Consider the following 17,923-nt stretch of genomic DNA (forward strand, 5'->3'; position numbering starts at 1 on the left):
GGTATGTATTGAGGATAAAATATCTGGTTTTGAATTTAAAGTGTGAGTTTCTAGTATTTTTTTTTTTAAATATTATAAATGAAGAAAGGATATTTAAATTTAATATCTTATTTAAGATTTTTATTTATATTAAAATAGGTAAATATCACCGAGCTAAGTCTGGATATGCATTTCGGATGTTTATTTATTAATAATATATTGTTTCTTGTTAGACAATAATATCCATTCCTATTGCTATTGGATAATAAAGTTTGAAGAAAATCTTTATGTAAATCATTGCTCCTTAACTAACAATCTAGAGTGCACTTGTAATGGCATGAGACCCTTTTAGTTGCATAGGGTCAATTGCTACTTATCATGTTATTGTTTGTTTATAAAGTGAATGCACCAGAAAACAATGGTGGATTCTGAAGTGACAAGGATTAATGGTCTAAAAGCATACTCTTGCTAAATTATTATATCTTCATATCACCGGGAAGAATTGGGGGGATTGGTACTCTTCCAGCATCCCAACAAATACATTTCATATGTTTTTTTAATTAAATTATAAATCATTATTTTTTATTTTACTTTATTTTAAAATATATATGTATAATAATATTTTTAATTTTATTTTTTATTAATAAATAAGAGAAAATATAATTTTTAAAAAATCTTAGAAAGTGACGATAAATTAACATTGTATTTGGTTAAAATTTATAGAATTTATTTGCAAATCTAAAATTTAGGTGATTTGAGTGAAGTGAATATTAATTTAAAATTCTACATTATCAAATTTGTGTAGAATTTGTTATATTTAAACTAAATTATAAGAAAATAAATAGAATTTTTAAATAAATTTCACGTTAGTTTTTTAATATATTTTATAATACCAAAATATCTCTTTCAACTTTATCATTTCTATTTTATTTTTTTTTCATGACTTTTTCTCAAATAAAATGAATTTTTTGATAGATCTCAAAAGATATAGCATAAAACATTTTCAACAAAATCTTAAATCATACTCATTATATATATATATATATAAAGATGGTGTATCCAAAATTAGAGCATCCCCAATAATGTTTCTTATATATATCTTCCTATTAAATTATAAATAATTAACTTTTTATTTTTTCTAACTTCTACTTATTATAAAGAGAGAATGTGACACTTAACTCATTTTATAGGTATTTTCTATAATAGAAAATGAGCATGATTTAAAATATCATTAAGAACGCTCTTAAGACTCCAAGAGACTCTATAATTCATCCTGAATTTTTAAAAAAATTTAGAAGCCATATTCTCCCTTCTTAATTTAAGGAGAAAGAAGATGACTTTTTTAAAAAAAATTATTATTTCTTTTTTATTATTATTTTTTTTTTAACAGTCACATTTTCTCTTTTCACTTATTTTTTTTTTTTATCAAAGTAAAATAAAGAATGTTGTTGGCAGACACATACATTTTAAATTAAAATTTGAAAGGAATATATAGGAAGCATTGTTGGAAAGCTTAAGGAGTTTTCTTCAAGTCATAATTTTTAAATATATTTCCTATAATAAAGAAAAATTATTATCCAAGAACTTGTTAATTATGCTATTATGTTTTACTTTTGTAATGAATAATTCTTCTTTTTTTTTTTTTTAACTAAGGAGAGGCCTATACATTCATACACTATACGAATTGAGGCAGTTGTTTCTTTATGCATTCTATAAAAGCAAAAAATCTATCTAATATGAAGAAAAGAATTCAAATCCTAAGACCTTTTTATATCTTAAAAAAAGAAATACTTACAGTGATAATTGTGTAAGGAAAAAAGTAACTCTATCATATACTTTATAAAAAGGTAAGCCTGTTAGACCCATTATGGAAAACCAATTTCTGAAATGAAAATTACTTTGCAGAATTAAACTATTGTGTCAGTTCCCAACTGAACATAAGTTAGAATCTGGGCAAAATGCAGTTTGAATCTAAGCAAAAAGTGTTAAGAGAGGCCTTGTAATTATTGTGGAGTAATTAGAAAGTAAGAGAGATAATGAGTTTATTTATCTATGGATTTGCATTTTGGAAGAAGAAGTTTGAAATTTATAAGGTCTTCTAAAACCCATCATTAAGGATTAATTGTTTGGTTGACAGTTGTTAGAAATTTAAAAAATAAAATAAAATAAAAAGGTCAATATATATATATATTAAAAAATAATAACTAAAAAATAATTATTAAATATTAATATCGCAGTTGTCGTATTATTTTGATATTTGCAGCCATCGAGTGTGCTAAAGGCAAAAGATCTCATAATAGATAAAAAAAAATTTATATAATTATTAGGTTAATTGGTTGATTAGTTGAGGTTTACTTTCCAAGTAATCGATTTTTGCTAATAGACATTTATAGCTTGGTGAAAAGATTGTTGCATAGTTTCACTTTTTGACTTGTTCCTTAATCAACTTTAATACTTTATAGCTTGTAATTTCCACATTCTGCACATGTTTTAACTTTCATATTCCACTTCTCAACATTCTTATATTTATCAATTTTCTTATTTGTTTTCTATTTCATATTAATATATAAATGATTGTCAAATTTTTTATATTTAGTTTTATTTTGATAATAAAATTTTAATTTATTCTATTTTAATCATTCCAGTTTTGACTTTGTTTGTAATTTAATTACTTTGACAATAAAAAACCGACATGTTATATTTTTTTTAATTATTCTTTTCTTATTGGTTAATCCCTATTATGTGTCAATCTTTTATTTGTAAAGTGATTAAATTGAAATAAAATTAAAATTTTATAACTAAAAATGAAATGAAGTGTGAAATTCAGTAGCCATTTATATCATTATCTCTTATTTTATGCTTTAATATTTTAAAAAATTATGAGCTACTATGCTATTTTTTTCTCATAACTTCCTCGCATTTTTCTCACTTTACAGGAAAATTACTTTTAATTTAACATTCTATAAACTTTTGTAATTGCTCTTTCACATCCATACATATTTATCATATGTTAATAAGAATCCAAAAATTATTAACCAATTCTTTGGCCGTTGGATTGAGGAATTAGTATGGGTCAAGAATCAGATCATAGGTCAAGATTTCATAGACTTATGAAATCTGGATAAAACTTGAATGATTTTCGGGTTGGGATGATCAAATTTTTTAATTTGGACCATTGCCAAATTTGAGTATAAATATATATGTAAAATTAGAATGAAAAATCTCATAATATATGACCCGTTTGTTAATTTTCTTTTACTATTATATTTAGTAAAATAGGACAATTACAAAGGAAATCATATCATTTTTTTTATTTCTTCTTTTAAATTTTATTTTATTTTTTTCATTCGATTTGACATCTAACATACCTCCATTTATTTTAAAAAAGGGTCAAATCAAAACTAAAAATAAAAAGAAAAGAAATAAAGCAAATGACAAAAGACACCAGGAACACAAGGAGGATGGCACCCTTTAACAAGAAAGAACATGATTACTCCACCACTTAAAAGAGAGTTAGTGAGAATTAAAGTAAAATATTAGTCTAAAATACTTAAGCACAAAGTGCATTAACAAAACGATTAAGTAGCAAGTTGTATAAAATAAAGTCATTATTTATGTATTTTTTTTATCAAGCTTTAATTGATAAAACAAGTAATTAATACAGCAGTTTTACATGAGGAGCTGACTATGACAATCCCTTTAGCCACCTTCCACAATATTTGTCAACAAGTAATAGACTTAAGAACATGAACATGATCCTTGTAAAGTGTTTACATGCTTCAGAAATACATGAGAAGATATGATTCTAGGCTATCTTTTTTAGCTTCTCCTGCTTTTATACATCTCAAGTCTTTTTACATAAATTTAAGAACTTGTGAATTTTTTTTATATATTTATATTTTTTCATTTTGGCCATCCAAATTTTAAAATTTTCAATGTTTTATTTTATTCCCTCTTGACTTTAAAAATGAATTCTTTTGAGCTTGTGACTCCCTTCTATATCATAATTAACGAACATCACTTTATTAATGGATTTTATCTGTCGTTTAGCCATTGTTAAATAGGTATTAGAAATGGATTTACCCCATTTAGCGATGAAATCTTCCATCGTTAATGCATTAGTTTTTTTGTAACGTTTATAGAAATTTTATGAATAGTAAATTAAATAAGTAAAAAATATTAAATAAATTCATTATACTACTTTATAATCAATAAATTAATAAATTCTTAAGGATCAACTTCATTTCACATTCAATGATTAATAACCCTATCATCCAATAATTGATAAATTACAGTAAATATATTCTTTTATTTATTAATTATTAGTAGGGCTATTAAAATGTGAGCATGTAAAATAAGTTCAATCATTATTAGTGTATAAAGGTATAATTTATTTTTTGTGTGAAGATAATCACTCATTGATATAAAGATTAAGAACTTAACTTTTATAGTTTTAATGTAACAATTTATTAATTTTAAATGTATATTTGCAGCTTCGTTTAATACATTGGCATCATAAATTTAAATTTAAGAAACTTAGTAATTTAATAGTTTTGATTTTTAATAAATTTTCAATCTATAAGTACATTAACAAATAGAGGGTCAACTGTTATAGCATAATTATTGAAGATTTGGATAGGATTAGGAAAGCTTTAATCCATTATCATTTCTAAATGTTCTCAATGTCGTTTTATAGAACACGTTCTGACCAACTTGAAGGCCCACTCCAACTCATAGATTTCTGGTGCAATCCTTGTTTATTGGTCTGAATCTTCTCATTTGTAATCTTTCTATCAATTATTTGGAATCATGAAATTTATATTTGCAGTTTTCATTTAGCATCATAGCCAAAACCCAGTTGAGACAAATGCCAATTACAGGATGCAAATTAATTAATTTCTTAAATCAACCACCAAGAAGAAGTTATAGCCATGGGTATTATTACATGAAATAACAGTTATTACAAAAGGGTTGGTCATGATTTGTCATGTTGTCTTTTCCCTCTCTTTATTACAATTACAATATTATCTTAATTAATTTCTGTTAAAAAAATTTGTCTTAATTTCTTGAATTATTGGTATTGATCTTCACTAATGCACCGCTTTACGTATGCAAAACTTGTGACCTAATGCTTGTTTTATTTTAAATTTCTTTTCTGAAGTTGGTTTCGTATATTTTCATCTCAATAAGAATATATTTCCTTTTCTTATAAAAATTTGACGTGAGTTTTATATAATTTTACAAAAATTTCAATAAAAATAATGATGACAGATTATTATTCATTTTTATAAGCTTGTATATGATGATGATGATGATGATGATGATGAATCGGATGAAACTGCTATATACTCTTAGAACTAATCCATTTCATAGTAAATTATGATGCTGATTTAAATTCTACTCTTTTTTATCAACTAACAATCTTGTTTCCATTTTGTGTAAATTTCATCTTATCTTGTGATATGAATCGATCATGAATTTTAATGCTACTGCTTTCTTTTTTTGGTCTTTAAAAGGATATGCTAATGCCTTTCTTCTTCTTTTGGCCTGATTTTGATCATCCTTCCTTCCCCCTCTTTCACTGAGATTTTATGGTTATAATTAAACATGAAGCAATATATATATATATATATATATATATATACATACATTCGTGGAGTATAGGTCTCTTTCCTTCAAAATCGGACCAAAAAGGAAAGATTTTTTTTAATAGAATCAGTCTACAATGTTATTTATAAATAGACTAAATCAATTATACAGTGTCATGTGGTTTCATTTACTAATTGTTGCATTGTCAGTGGTTGAATTTTAATAATTAGTCGTTAATGATAATAAATAAACCAACTAATAAAAATGTAATCATTAACAAATGAAATCACATGTCACTATGCAGTTAATTTAATTTATGGATAACATTAATAGACTGAATCTTTCTAAAAATTTCTTACTCACCCAAAAGTTTCATCTCATCCATTCAAGTAATTATACTAAATAGAAAAAGAAGAAAAAAATAATTCTTCACATTATCATTATATATATAAAAATACAAAGAAAGGAAAACAAATGAAATTACTGAAAGGCCTGATAATTAGTATAGTTATGATTAGTTGATTCAGTATTTTACTAACTTAATATAATTAATAAAAAAGATAATATATAATAGTAATATAGAGATAAAATTTGTATATCTAGAATATTAAAAGATTGTAAATAAAAAATAATTAAAGAAAAAGAGAAAACAACGAAAAAAATAAGGAAAATATCTACATACATTTGATACTGCTTTACTGCAATTAATATGACATCATTTGCATAACTTTGATCAATAAATTACTTGGCCGCATATATTATCCTATCGTTGAAAAATTAATATATAGTAGTAAAAGATTAAAAGATTAAAAAGTTCTATAGAAAACGAAAAAAAAATTACAATTTGGATATATTTTATTAATATATTAACTTATTGGGTCCTTATGCAGATAATTTATACTTTAATATAATTAGTATTTATTTAGCAAATACTAAAAGTTAATTTTGCAAAGAGTTTATTATTGTTATTCTTGAATAATATATTATGAATAACTATTAAATTAGTTTTTGCAATGAATTGGCTATGATATTAATTAAAAAAAATATTTTTTTGACTATGGTTATGAGAATGTAATTAAGCTTCAATTATGTTTAGATGTATTTAAATTTAGAATTTTCACATATAATTGAGAAGTTCAAGACTCCTTTGGAGTCTAGTCAAATAAATCTCTTGGCTTGACCGGCTATTTTTAATTGTAAATCTTTTCATTATAAATTGATAAATATTTAATTATCAAAACGAGACAGAAATAAAATTTAATTATAATAAAGAATTAAGTTAATATTTTATTTATTAGAATAATTCAACTAAGTATTAAAATTTATTAGTGCTAATTCCGTTAACTAATCAATTGCATACATATTTATTACTGACATGAGAAATTTAAAATGAATCATCAAATTTATATGCTACATCCTTTGTGACAAATTAAAATTTCTTTACATGTTTAGTGAAAATGTAAACAAAAAGCATTATCTAAAATTTATATTATTGATATATTTCATAATAACTTTATATTGTGATTCTCAATATATGAATTTTATAAAACGATAGTAATAACATATTTGATAAAAATATATATCAAATAAATTCGGAAAAAAATGATATGTCAAGTTTTAATGTACATTAGTATTAGATTAGAGCTTTAATGGAAGAAAGGTTTGATGAAAGAAAACTCAAATAGAGAAATTCATATCACGTTACTCTCATTAAGGATATTAATTTTCAATATTACCATACAATTTCATTAAATTAATATGCTTTTATAACATATATGAATTTTTAATTTTTTAAGAATATATTAAATTTATTTATTACTAGCTATAAAATAATTAATATAAATTTTTTAAATTATAAATTAGTTCATTTGTAGATAAATTTATTATAATAAAAGAATTTTGTTATCACCTTAACAATAGAAATGTGTATAATACTAAATTTAAATATATATATTCTTCTATTTTTTAAATGATAATGAGTAAAACACTATAGAAGGTTTAGACTAAATATATATTTATGCTTCTGATTTTTGACAATTTAGTCGGTTGAACATTTTAATTTTAAATTTAATCTAATAAATACCTAAACTTGTTATTTCTTTAATGATATTTTACCATTTTTGATACGCGTATTCATTCAATACGTCGCATGTATTACATATAAAAGTGTGTAAATATTAGTAAAAAAAATTCAAGCATATATTATATTAAATTAAAATTTAAAGGTATTTAGATATAAAAAGAAGTATATATATATATAAATCGAAGTCAAAGCGCTAAGTTCCCTAATCTATATATATATATATTAATTTATGAGATCTAAAATTTTATTTGATACGTGTGCTTAATTTTTGACACGTAGAATTTTTATTTGAAAATGTGTACTATTTTTGACACATAGAGTTCGCGCTTATGTGTAATGTTATAGTTTTTTTATTAATTTATTGATTAATAAGTCATATTCATAATTAAAAATTCATTCTAATTCTAAGAAATAACATATTACTAATAAATTAGTTTTCTAATTAGATAATGCTTATTTTAAAGATAGCATATTAATTATATTTTAATATTATATTAACTAATAAATTAATTTCTACTTAGATAATAATTCTAATTATAAAACATAATATTTTTAAATATTATATTCACTAATAAATTAATTTTTTATATAATAATTTCTAATTTTAAAAAATAGTAATAATAATTATATTAATAATATTAATTATATAATATTAGAGTTAATAAATAAATATCTTAAAAGAATTTATTGATAGTATTAATTTAAAAATAATATTAATAAATAAATATCTTATTAATATAAGAATATAAATAAAATTTTAAAAAATTAAAAAATTTAAAAATAGTTAATTTATTATTATTTCTAAAATTATTATAAATTAATATTAAATATTAAATAATTAATTAAATTATATCTATAAATTTAATTCTATAATCGAAGGAATAATAACCGTTATTCAATACATGAGTAAATAAATAATTAATATAAATTTAGATACATAAATATATATTTATTTAATAGAAGGTTTAAGTTGTAAAGGAAGGAAGGAGGAGAGAGCTAATGATGCGGGGACAGACTTTTTGGGCCTAAAAGTGGGATCAACATCCACTTTCAAAAAGGGCATGGATGCTCTACTTTTGAAAGGGAAATAGTAAATTTGGCTAAAAAAATCATTATGGTATAATGTGATTATTGCAATAAATTATAATAATTTATATGGAACAAAATATAAGAGAGAAAGATAAATAAGAGGATTGAAAATAGGATGAAAGATTTTTTTAAAGTTAAATTCAAATTTTTCATTTTATGTTTGGATGGGGTAAAGCAGTGAAAAGAGCTGAACAATTATTTTATTTTGTTGAAAGAAAAAATAAAAAAAATTATAATCATTCAATTAAAATTTTTATAAATTTTTTAAAATGAATTATTTCTAGGAAGTTTATATATTTTTAATAACTTTTGCAGAATTCATGAATTTGTAAATGATTTTAGACTTTATTTAAATTTTTTATAAATATTACTATATTTTTATTGATGTTTACTGATTTTTGTAGATTTTTATTTATCTGTTATTCAATTATTTTAAAAATAAATTTAATTATTCTTTTTATCATTATTTTTATGCGTATATTTTAAGTATTATTTCAAATAATATTATTTGTAACTCCATACACGAATAATTGACTTTATTTCATTGTTGTGTCAAATCTATTTTTATTTTTAAATCTTTTACTTGACAATATGAATATTATTTTTTATCAAGACAATAATTTTTTCTTTTAAGAAATAAACTTGTCATATAATAATTTGTCTCTAATTAAACCATCAAATTCATATCATATTTGTTATATTTTATTTATTACCTATTTGATAAATACCTAAACCAATAATAATAATACTTATTAATTATTTAATAAATACTTAAATCAATAATAATTACACTTACCAATAAAAATAATTATTCAAATGATCTTTCTAATAAGATCTAAATTTTATATTGAGGTTGTTTACTCAAAATAATTTTTCAGAATCATTAGATTCTTCATTTAAATTTTATATTTTTATGAGGACTCCTCTTAAAAATAAATTTAAAATTTTTAATTAATTTTTTATATTTATAAATATAATAAAATATTATCAATAAATACTTTTTTTAATCTTTGAGTTTCATCTAATCTCATATTTCTCAGGATGAAAATTATAATGAAGAGAAATAAATACTATAGCACAGAAGAATTTGAAAAGAAGAAAGATGAATTTTTAAAAGAAAAATAATCTATTAAAATTTTAAAAAAATGAAAGAGAATTCTTAAGCGTTTTTATTCATAAAAATACATAAATAATCATTAAAAATATATAAAAGTCCACGCCTATAAAAATCAATGATTTTTAGAATACTAACTTACTTTTATATACTTTATAAAAATTATAATTAATATATTTTATTTTTATTTTTTAATATCTCTAAAATTTAATATTAAATACCCTATAATTTATAAGGAGCTTTGTAAAATTAGTATTTAATACGCCATAATTTTTAAATTCTATTAAATTTTTAATTTTTTTAATTGAATATACCCTCTTTTGTCCTTGAAATGTTAGATTTGGATTCAATTTTTCAGGTTGCATTGATAGGGGGGTGAACTTATCATTTGCACTTCGTACTTCAAGTTTGGCAAAAAGGTATAAACAAGTCCTCAAACTATTTGAAAAAGGTCAAGTAAACTTACCGTTAATTTCTCCACTACTAATAAAGTTCACTTAAATCTACACAAATTAAAATGCTGACACATAAATATATATATTTTATTTTCTCTCAAACAAACTAAAAACAAATAACATATTTTTAAATTATATTAAATTAGATTTAAAAATAAATGGCATTAAAAATTTTCTTTTTTTTTTTCAATTATTCAACCTTATTTTATTCTATCAGAACAATCATTTTAAATCTTCAATATATATCTCTCTCTCTCTCTATATATATATATATTATAAATTATATTAAATTTATTTGATAACATTTGAAAATTAATTATTAATAATTGATCTATTATAATTATTATATAATTTATTATTAAATAAATTGTACATATATAATATATATTTAAATAAATCTTTAACTAATTTTTTTAAAATATCTATAATTATAATAAAATATATAAAAAGACAAACTATTTTTATTAAAAAAAATTAAATAAATAACTGGCTTTTAATTTTCCTCTTTTTTTTTTTTTTTAACATGAAAAGATCAAATTACTGAAAGGCTGCAGGAGTTGATCAGAATCTACTCTGTAGCTTATTTCTTTTTTAATCACAGTACCCATAAAAGTGAAACAGAGATTTTGTCTCTTTTACCTTCAGAGGGACCTCTCTATTCTAACACTACCATGAAAGATAACCTTGCCTACTCGCAGCCATTCCGCAAAGAATCTTTATTTTTTTATTATTATTCAACATAACCTAAGAAAGAACCCCTCTCCTCCTCCCCCTCCTCTTTAAACCCAAACAAAAGAAACTTTCTTTTTTTCTTATAGCAGCAATAAAAGAACCAACAAAAAATATAGTTTTTGTTAATCATTCTCCCTTTCTTTCTCACTCTAAAACTACCTTTTTAATTGATTTTTTTTGGGCTTTTGTTTTTCTAATTATTATTTTTTCCCTTAATCTATCCTTCAGTCATAGAATAATTAGATAGCAAGATAGGAATGGGAGCTGCTACAGTTTTTATTAGAGTTTAGAGAGGCAGAGAAGAGGGAGACTCTCTCTCTTCACTCTTGAGAAGTTAACCAAAGAAGAAGAGAGAGATCCTCTCTCTCTCTCTCTCTCTCTCTCTCTCTCTCTTTTTTCCTCCTCCTGAAAATCATAACCTCCATCTATGGTTATGGTTGTTTCTGTCCCCATCACAGCCACCATTCTCTTCTTCCTTTCTTTTCTTCTTCAATTAAACAAATAATAAACCCCAAAACCCTACACTAGCCATATCATTATTATTCTAATCTTCATGTTTACTATATAAACACCCACCCACATTTTCCCCAAATTTGCACCTTCTTCTTCTTCTTCTTATGTTTCTTGTTGTTCATTCAAGAGCAAGACATCCTTAATACCCATTTAGTTAAAACAGTTTGTCATTCTTATATGGTGAAGCAGAGTAAAAGATAAGATAGCAAAACAAACAAATATTCAACCCAATTAAAACCAAATCCAACCCGAACCTACCAATATCCATTATTGCTTCTCCAAAGATGCTTCCTTTTCCTAACTTTTGCATTCTCTTAATTTGCTTTTCCCTTCTCTTTATTACCACAAGAACAACAGCTACTTCCTTCAATCTTTCCCTTCCTCACCAGCACCCTGACCCTGAATCTATTGCCCAAGATGTTCAAAGGTAAAGCCTTTTACATTAAATCTCGCAAAACCACTTCTGGGTTTTGCTCATTTTCTTGTTTTGCATAATGGATTTTGTCACTTTTGGCAAGATTTTGCTTAATCCGCAACTTGTATTTTCCCCGTTTTGGTTCGTTTTAACCTCAAACTTGCAAAAGTTTCTCAGTTTACAAATTTGCTCGTTTACAAGATTTGTTTTCAAGAATTCTGATCTACAAGTACATGTATTTTCCTTCCATTATTGCTTGGGTTCTTTTTTCTATTTAACCACATTTTCCAATCTACAGAAAGAACGCCAAATACCCCTACTCTGTTTCCCCTGTTTAGCTTTCTTCTGCATCCCACATTATACATTTTTTTTTTTGTGTTATTGCAGGACTATCAATGCATCTGTATCAAGAAGGCAACTTCTGTCAACTCTACCAAAAGACCAATGCCAAACCGGAAACCCAATAGACGACTGCTGGCGATGCGACCCAAACTGGGCAAACAACCGCCAACGGTTAGCCGACTGTACAATAGGCTTCGGTCAAGGCTCGTTAGGTGGAAGAGGAGGTCAAATCTATGTCGTGACCGACTCCTCCGATCACGATCCATCAAACCCAACTCCAGGCACACTTCGTTACGGCGTAATCCAAAACGAACCACTGTGGATCATATTCGCCTCAAGCATGACCATCAAACTCAAGCACGAACTCATCTTCAACAGTTACAAAACCATTGATGGCCGCGGAGCTAACGTACACATAACAGGAAACGGGTGTCTCACACTCCAGTACGTGTCACACATTATAATCCACAACATCCACATACACCATTGTAAACCATCAGGCAACACAAACATAGCCGCATCGCCGACGCATGTGGGGTACAGAGGGAGATCAGACGGTGATGGGATATCGATATTCGGATCACAGAAGATATGGATTGATCATTGTTCATTATCATACTGCACTGACGGTCTGATCGATGCTATAATGGGATCCACTGGGATTACAATATCGAACAACTATTTTTCTCATCATGATGAGGTGATGTTATTGGGGCACGACGATAAGTATGTGCTGGACTCGGGGATGCAGGTGACCATAGCGTTTAACAGGTTCGGGCAGGCGCTGGTACAGCGGATGCCGAGGTGCAGGCGCGGGTATATACACGTGGTGAACAATGATTTTTTGTATTGGGAAATGTATGCCATCGGTGGCAGTGCTAATCCTACTATTAATAGTCAGGGTAATCGCTATGTTGCTCCTGCTGATCCTAACGCCAAAGAGGTCTGTTTAATTTTCTTTCTTTTTCTTATTCTACTTCTTCAAGTTTTGGATTTTCCATTGTTTTGTGGGCATTGCATTTTGTTTCTTTTCTTGACATATAATCTGAACATTGGCCTTATTTCTCCACTTGAAATTATTTCTCCACTTGAAATGGTGGCGCGTGGGGGGTGAAGCCCCGTCTTTTTTTTTTTAATCTGCCTGTGGATTTTGCTGGGCAATTTAGAAAAAAGTAACTGGGCAAATGCATGTTACGTTGTCTAGAAATTGAAAAAGTACTCTGGTGGGCGCCCGCTCGATGGTTTTATAATTTATATTTGGGTAATGGTACAAGATATTTTAGTAATGGCAATATTTCACCGGCATTGGTGGCGCGTGTTGAGGACGCGCCATCGATATGGGCTGTCTTAGGATTCACTTCTTTCTAGTCTTTGAAAAACTAGAAAGAAGGGGTTTAAAAAGTTCACAAGAATTGAAAGGGCATGTCAGTTTTGAAAGTGATGCGAATGTTACAGTGCATGCCAGCCAATTACTTCTGTGGTAGCAGTAATAGTCCAAATTACCTGCCTGCCCCTACTTACCACAGCTCAGTCTTCTCATTCTGAGTCTCAGTTTGAGGAGAGAGTAGACAGTGCAGTAGTAGTGACTAATGTTTGTAACGGGGACAGGTGACGAAACGCGTGGAGACAGACGAGAAGGACTGGGCAGATTGGAATTGGAGGACAGATGGGGATGTATTAATAAATGGAGCATTCTTCGTGCCATCAGGAGCTGGGTTAAGTGCCCAGTATGCCAAAGCGTCCAGCGTGGAGCCCAAATCTGCTGCTTTAATTACCCAACTCACCCTCAACGCCGGTGTCTTCGGTGACGCCAGGTATCTCTCTGCTCCCACTTTTTCTTTTATGCTTTTTTCGCCTCCACTTTGATATCTTTTTGGCATTGAAATGAATGGCTAATTGCGCTCTTAAACTGGCGGGTAAATTTAAATCTTTGGCCTAATTTTAATTAGTCCATAATCACTAGGTTCAGTATTAGATCAATTCGCGGGCTAACTGGTCACATAAATTAACCGCATTGTAAGAGACTTAACGAAAAGTGGAACCAGGTGTGTCTGTTTTGTTTAGTAAGACTATTTTTTAGGACTTTACTAGGGAAAGTGGATTGCTTGAGCCGTTTGCCAAACCGTCTTACATCGGTGCACGTGATCAGGCGCTGCATCGGGAATCTAGCAAGCAGCCTTACAGTTCATTTGTCCTAGTCTTACAGCAACTCTGCTTGCTTGTTTTTAATAAATATTAATATTAATAATGAAATGAACACATATAAATAATATAATATATTAATAAAATAATAATTTATGATATATATTCTTGCCTACCTTAATGATAACAATAACTCCACGAGATTTAATATGATAATTTGTAACCGTTGCTGCTCCACATTGTAGCTTGTGTCGTTTTGACTCTGGTGGACCACTTCCTTTGACATGTGCACTTTTTGTCGTTGGAAATTGTTCTCTTAAATTAGTACAAAGATTTTTACAAAACTTAGTTAGTTACTACAATTTCATAGGCCCATGGGCCTACAAACATCCTTCCTTTTTTCTTTAAAATAATTTATCTGTTCTTTTTTTTTTTTTGTTTTCTGTTCAGCTTTTAAAAATATAGAAAAAAGAGGGTTTTCTTTTTTTACAACTCAGAAAAATCACTTTTTAATTTTTTCCTGGTGTTCTCAAATTATATTTTGAAAATGAAAATAATAGCAAACAGGTGGATTTTCTAACCAATGGATTGGGTCAAATGTGTTTTTTGCCTTGTCTTCTTTGAACCAGGGTAGTTGTACCTAGTATGATTTAATTTTTTTTTTTTTAATCTTTTGAGAGATACTATCAAACTGAATTATTTTCCTCACTCATAATAGTGGGGTCTATTATAAAAAAATTGAGCGGTCTGATAAGATAATTTCTCCAGCAAGAATGTATACATTGGGGGTTCATGGAAAAAAAGATTAAAACGGGAATGTAATAAGCCACTTCATTTATTACAAAAGTGTTATTCTTTACTTAGGAAGTGAAGTTAGTGTTTTTACAAACTTATGACATAACACATGAAATGAAGTACTTGTTCTGTCTCTGTATTGTATACTAAGAAGCAGATAAAACCAGAAAGTTTAAGAAATAGGAAATTGCAATAAGTTATTGTTTGGTAATAATTTAAAAGTAGATGTAGTTTCAGTGGCTAAGCAACTGGCTTCATGTTTTAGTAAAACTACATGTATAAATAACGGGTGCTAGCTTGTGGGTGTGGGTTTTTAATCCTAATAACTCTGCATCATTCACTCTTTTTGTAATAGTCTAAGATCATCCGTGTTTGTATGTTTTGTCTTTGCAACATGGGTGTCTAGGATTCTTGTGTCCATGTCAAAGAGGAGTGAGATGTGTAACGAAAGAAAATATGTATGCATGTGGTTGAGCAGGGTATCTAAAAAGGGCTACTTGCTAAAAAGTGTGGCCTTTTTTTTGGGGGGGGGGGGGGTTTCAGTTTTTAGGGGATACCCACTTTATTTTAACCAAAGGTCATCTATTTGGTGGGCTTGTGTGGTTCAGTGTGTTTTCCTGTATGGGAAGATGACTCAGTTATATTCTCTGTTGATCTGCTTTCCAGCCAATATGCATGGGGCCAATTTCTATTTTCCATTTCCTTTTATTTTTATTTTCTAAATCACCATTGTGGGTCCCACTTGGGATTTGATGTTAACTGGACTTTACAGGCCAGTATATACATCAACCTATTGGCTGTATCTTATAATTCTTTTTTTTTTTTTTCTTTGACTTTTTGGTTCACCTTGGGTTCTGCTGGCTATTTAACAGTTATATATCATCTAGTTGGTGGTTGCAATAAAGCAGCCTGGTTTCTTTCTAGTTACACCATCTCTGGCCTCTCTCTATCCAGAAAAATCACTCAAGAAAAATATCAAGATTGTGACAATCCCCTTTTAAATCTGATCTGCTTGATACATGTAAACCGGATTTAATTGGGTCATTTGTTGGTACTTTTGTTTTCTCATTGTTACTGTGTGACCCACTCCTGCTCTTAACTTTGATGATCCACAGTACTATGCTGTCTGTCAAATACAAAGGAAAATTTGGCATGACGGCTAGCTTTTATTTATGGTCTTGGTTGGTTTGATTCATAATGCACATGGACAAATTTTAGTTGATCCACACTAATAATAATAATAGTAATAATAATAATACAGAAGTTAAGAAGTCTTGTCTAAATGTTCTAGAGATCTGTTAGAAATGATATGATTTTTTGTAAGCATCTTTTTTCTGTTTTAAATCTCATGTCATCATGTTGTTGTTGGCATAATAAAACAATAAGATATGTATATAAAATATTATATTCATCGAGTTCTTTGAATTATTTGCATAGGGAGCGTGATGAGGGCATTTCTAATCCGGGATTCATCGGTGGTGGGACCACCACCGGCACCACCAACACGGGCAGTGCGGGCTCCACTGGCGGCGATGGCGACTACTTCGGTATGATATTCGGAAGCGGGGCTTCACCGTCCCCACCGCCACTCGCGTCTAGTAGCTCAGTCGTTTTGTCTGTTTTAATCATTATAGTGCTGTACGCTATGGCTACTAACGATGGCGCCATATTATCTTTCCCATTATCATTGCTGTCATTATAGAACTTGGATAATGAAAAAGCCAAATATTCATCAAATTAAGATGTAAATGTTCAGAAAAAAAAAGGAAGAAATTTTTTACAACTAGTTTGATTCAGTCACTCGTGATATTGCAATTGTATAGCTTCTTCATTTTTTATTTTTTTCCTTCTTTTGTCCACTGTGTAGGGTAAGCAAAGACTTTTTTCAGGCTCCGGTGAGCATTCTAAATGATCTACGGGAACTTTGTCTACGTGTTAATTATAATAAATATTTGATAGGTGTTAATTGTATAAAATAATTAGACGAAGGATATTTCTAAATTAGTATTCGCAAGTGTACGAATCGAATAATAGTACGTAAATGTACAAATTGAATGATAGTATGGGAAAGTGATAGTATGGGAAAGTGAATAATAGTACCAGAAAATCTACTACAAAGGTCGATTTCATAAGAAATTATAGAATATATATTATAAAGATAAATTATCACATAAAATATTAAAAATAAATCTAAATACTTTAAGCTAATATTTTAAGAATAATCTTAAGGTTTATAAAAGAAATTAAATAACTAGAAAATAAATATACAACTAGAATGATTAATGTGAACTATATAATAAAATAACATTTAGTCTAGTTTATACTGAGTAATCTTTTTATTTCTATTGAATTTAAATCTAATAAATGATATAGTGACGTACTTTTTTCCTAAGTTACTCAACCTAATAATGCAACCTAGGTTCCTTAACACGAATATCGATTAAAGTAAAGATGATGTTTCTAATATTTTTAACCTAAAGATTTTTATAACAAATATTATTATTAAATTGATATGATAGTCAACCAATAATAATAGATGAAACTAATATATATATAAAGGTAAAAAAATCATTCATTAAACTCTTAATATATAAAGTTCGTACATAAGTAGAAAAGCCAAACTAAATACTTATGGAATTTTACCTGATATACTGAATCCAAGGATCATTGTAATT

At 27.2% G+C, this 17,923-nt stretch overlaps 1 protein-coding gene across 1 annotated transcript; it reads left to right on the forward strand.

The window, feature by feature from the left end:
* The first annotated feature begins 11,077 nt into the window (after positions 1 to 11,077).
* On the forward strand, positions 11,078 to 17,048 carry LOC8258907 (probable pectate lyase 13). Its single transcript, XM_002533970.4, has 4 exons — positions 11,078 to 11,981; positions 12,357 to 13,254; positions 13,920 to 14,125; positions 16,686 to 17,048. Exons 1-4 carry the CDS (start codon positions 11,839 to 11,841, stop codon positions 16,948 to 16,950), a joined length of 1,512 nt encoding a protein of 503 aa, XP_002534016.1. The 5' UTR covers positions 11,078 to 11,838; the 3' UTR covers positions 16,951 to 17,048.
* Positions 17,049 to 17,923: the final 875 nt, after the last annotated feature.

Source organism: Ricinus communis, chromosome 6 (assembly GCF_019578655.1).
Source record: "Ricinus communis isolate WT05 ecotype wild-type chromosome 6, ASM1957865v1, whole genome shotgun sequence".
NCBI classification, from domain to species: Eukaryota; Viridiplantae; Streptophyta; class Magnoliopsida; order Malpighiales; family Euphorbiaceae; genus Ricinus; species Ricinus communis.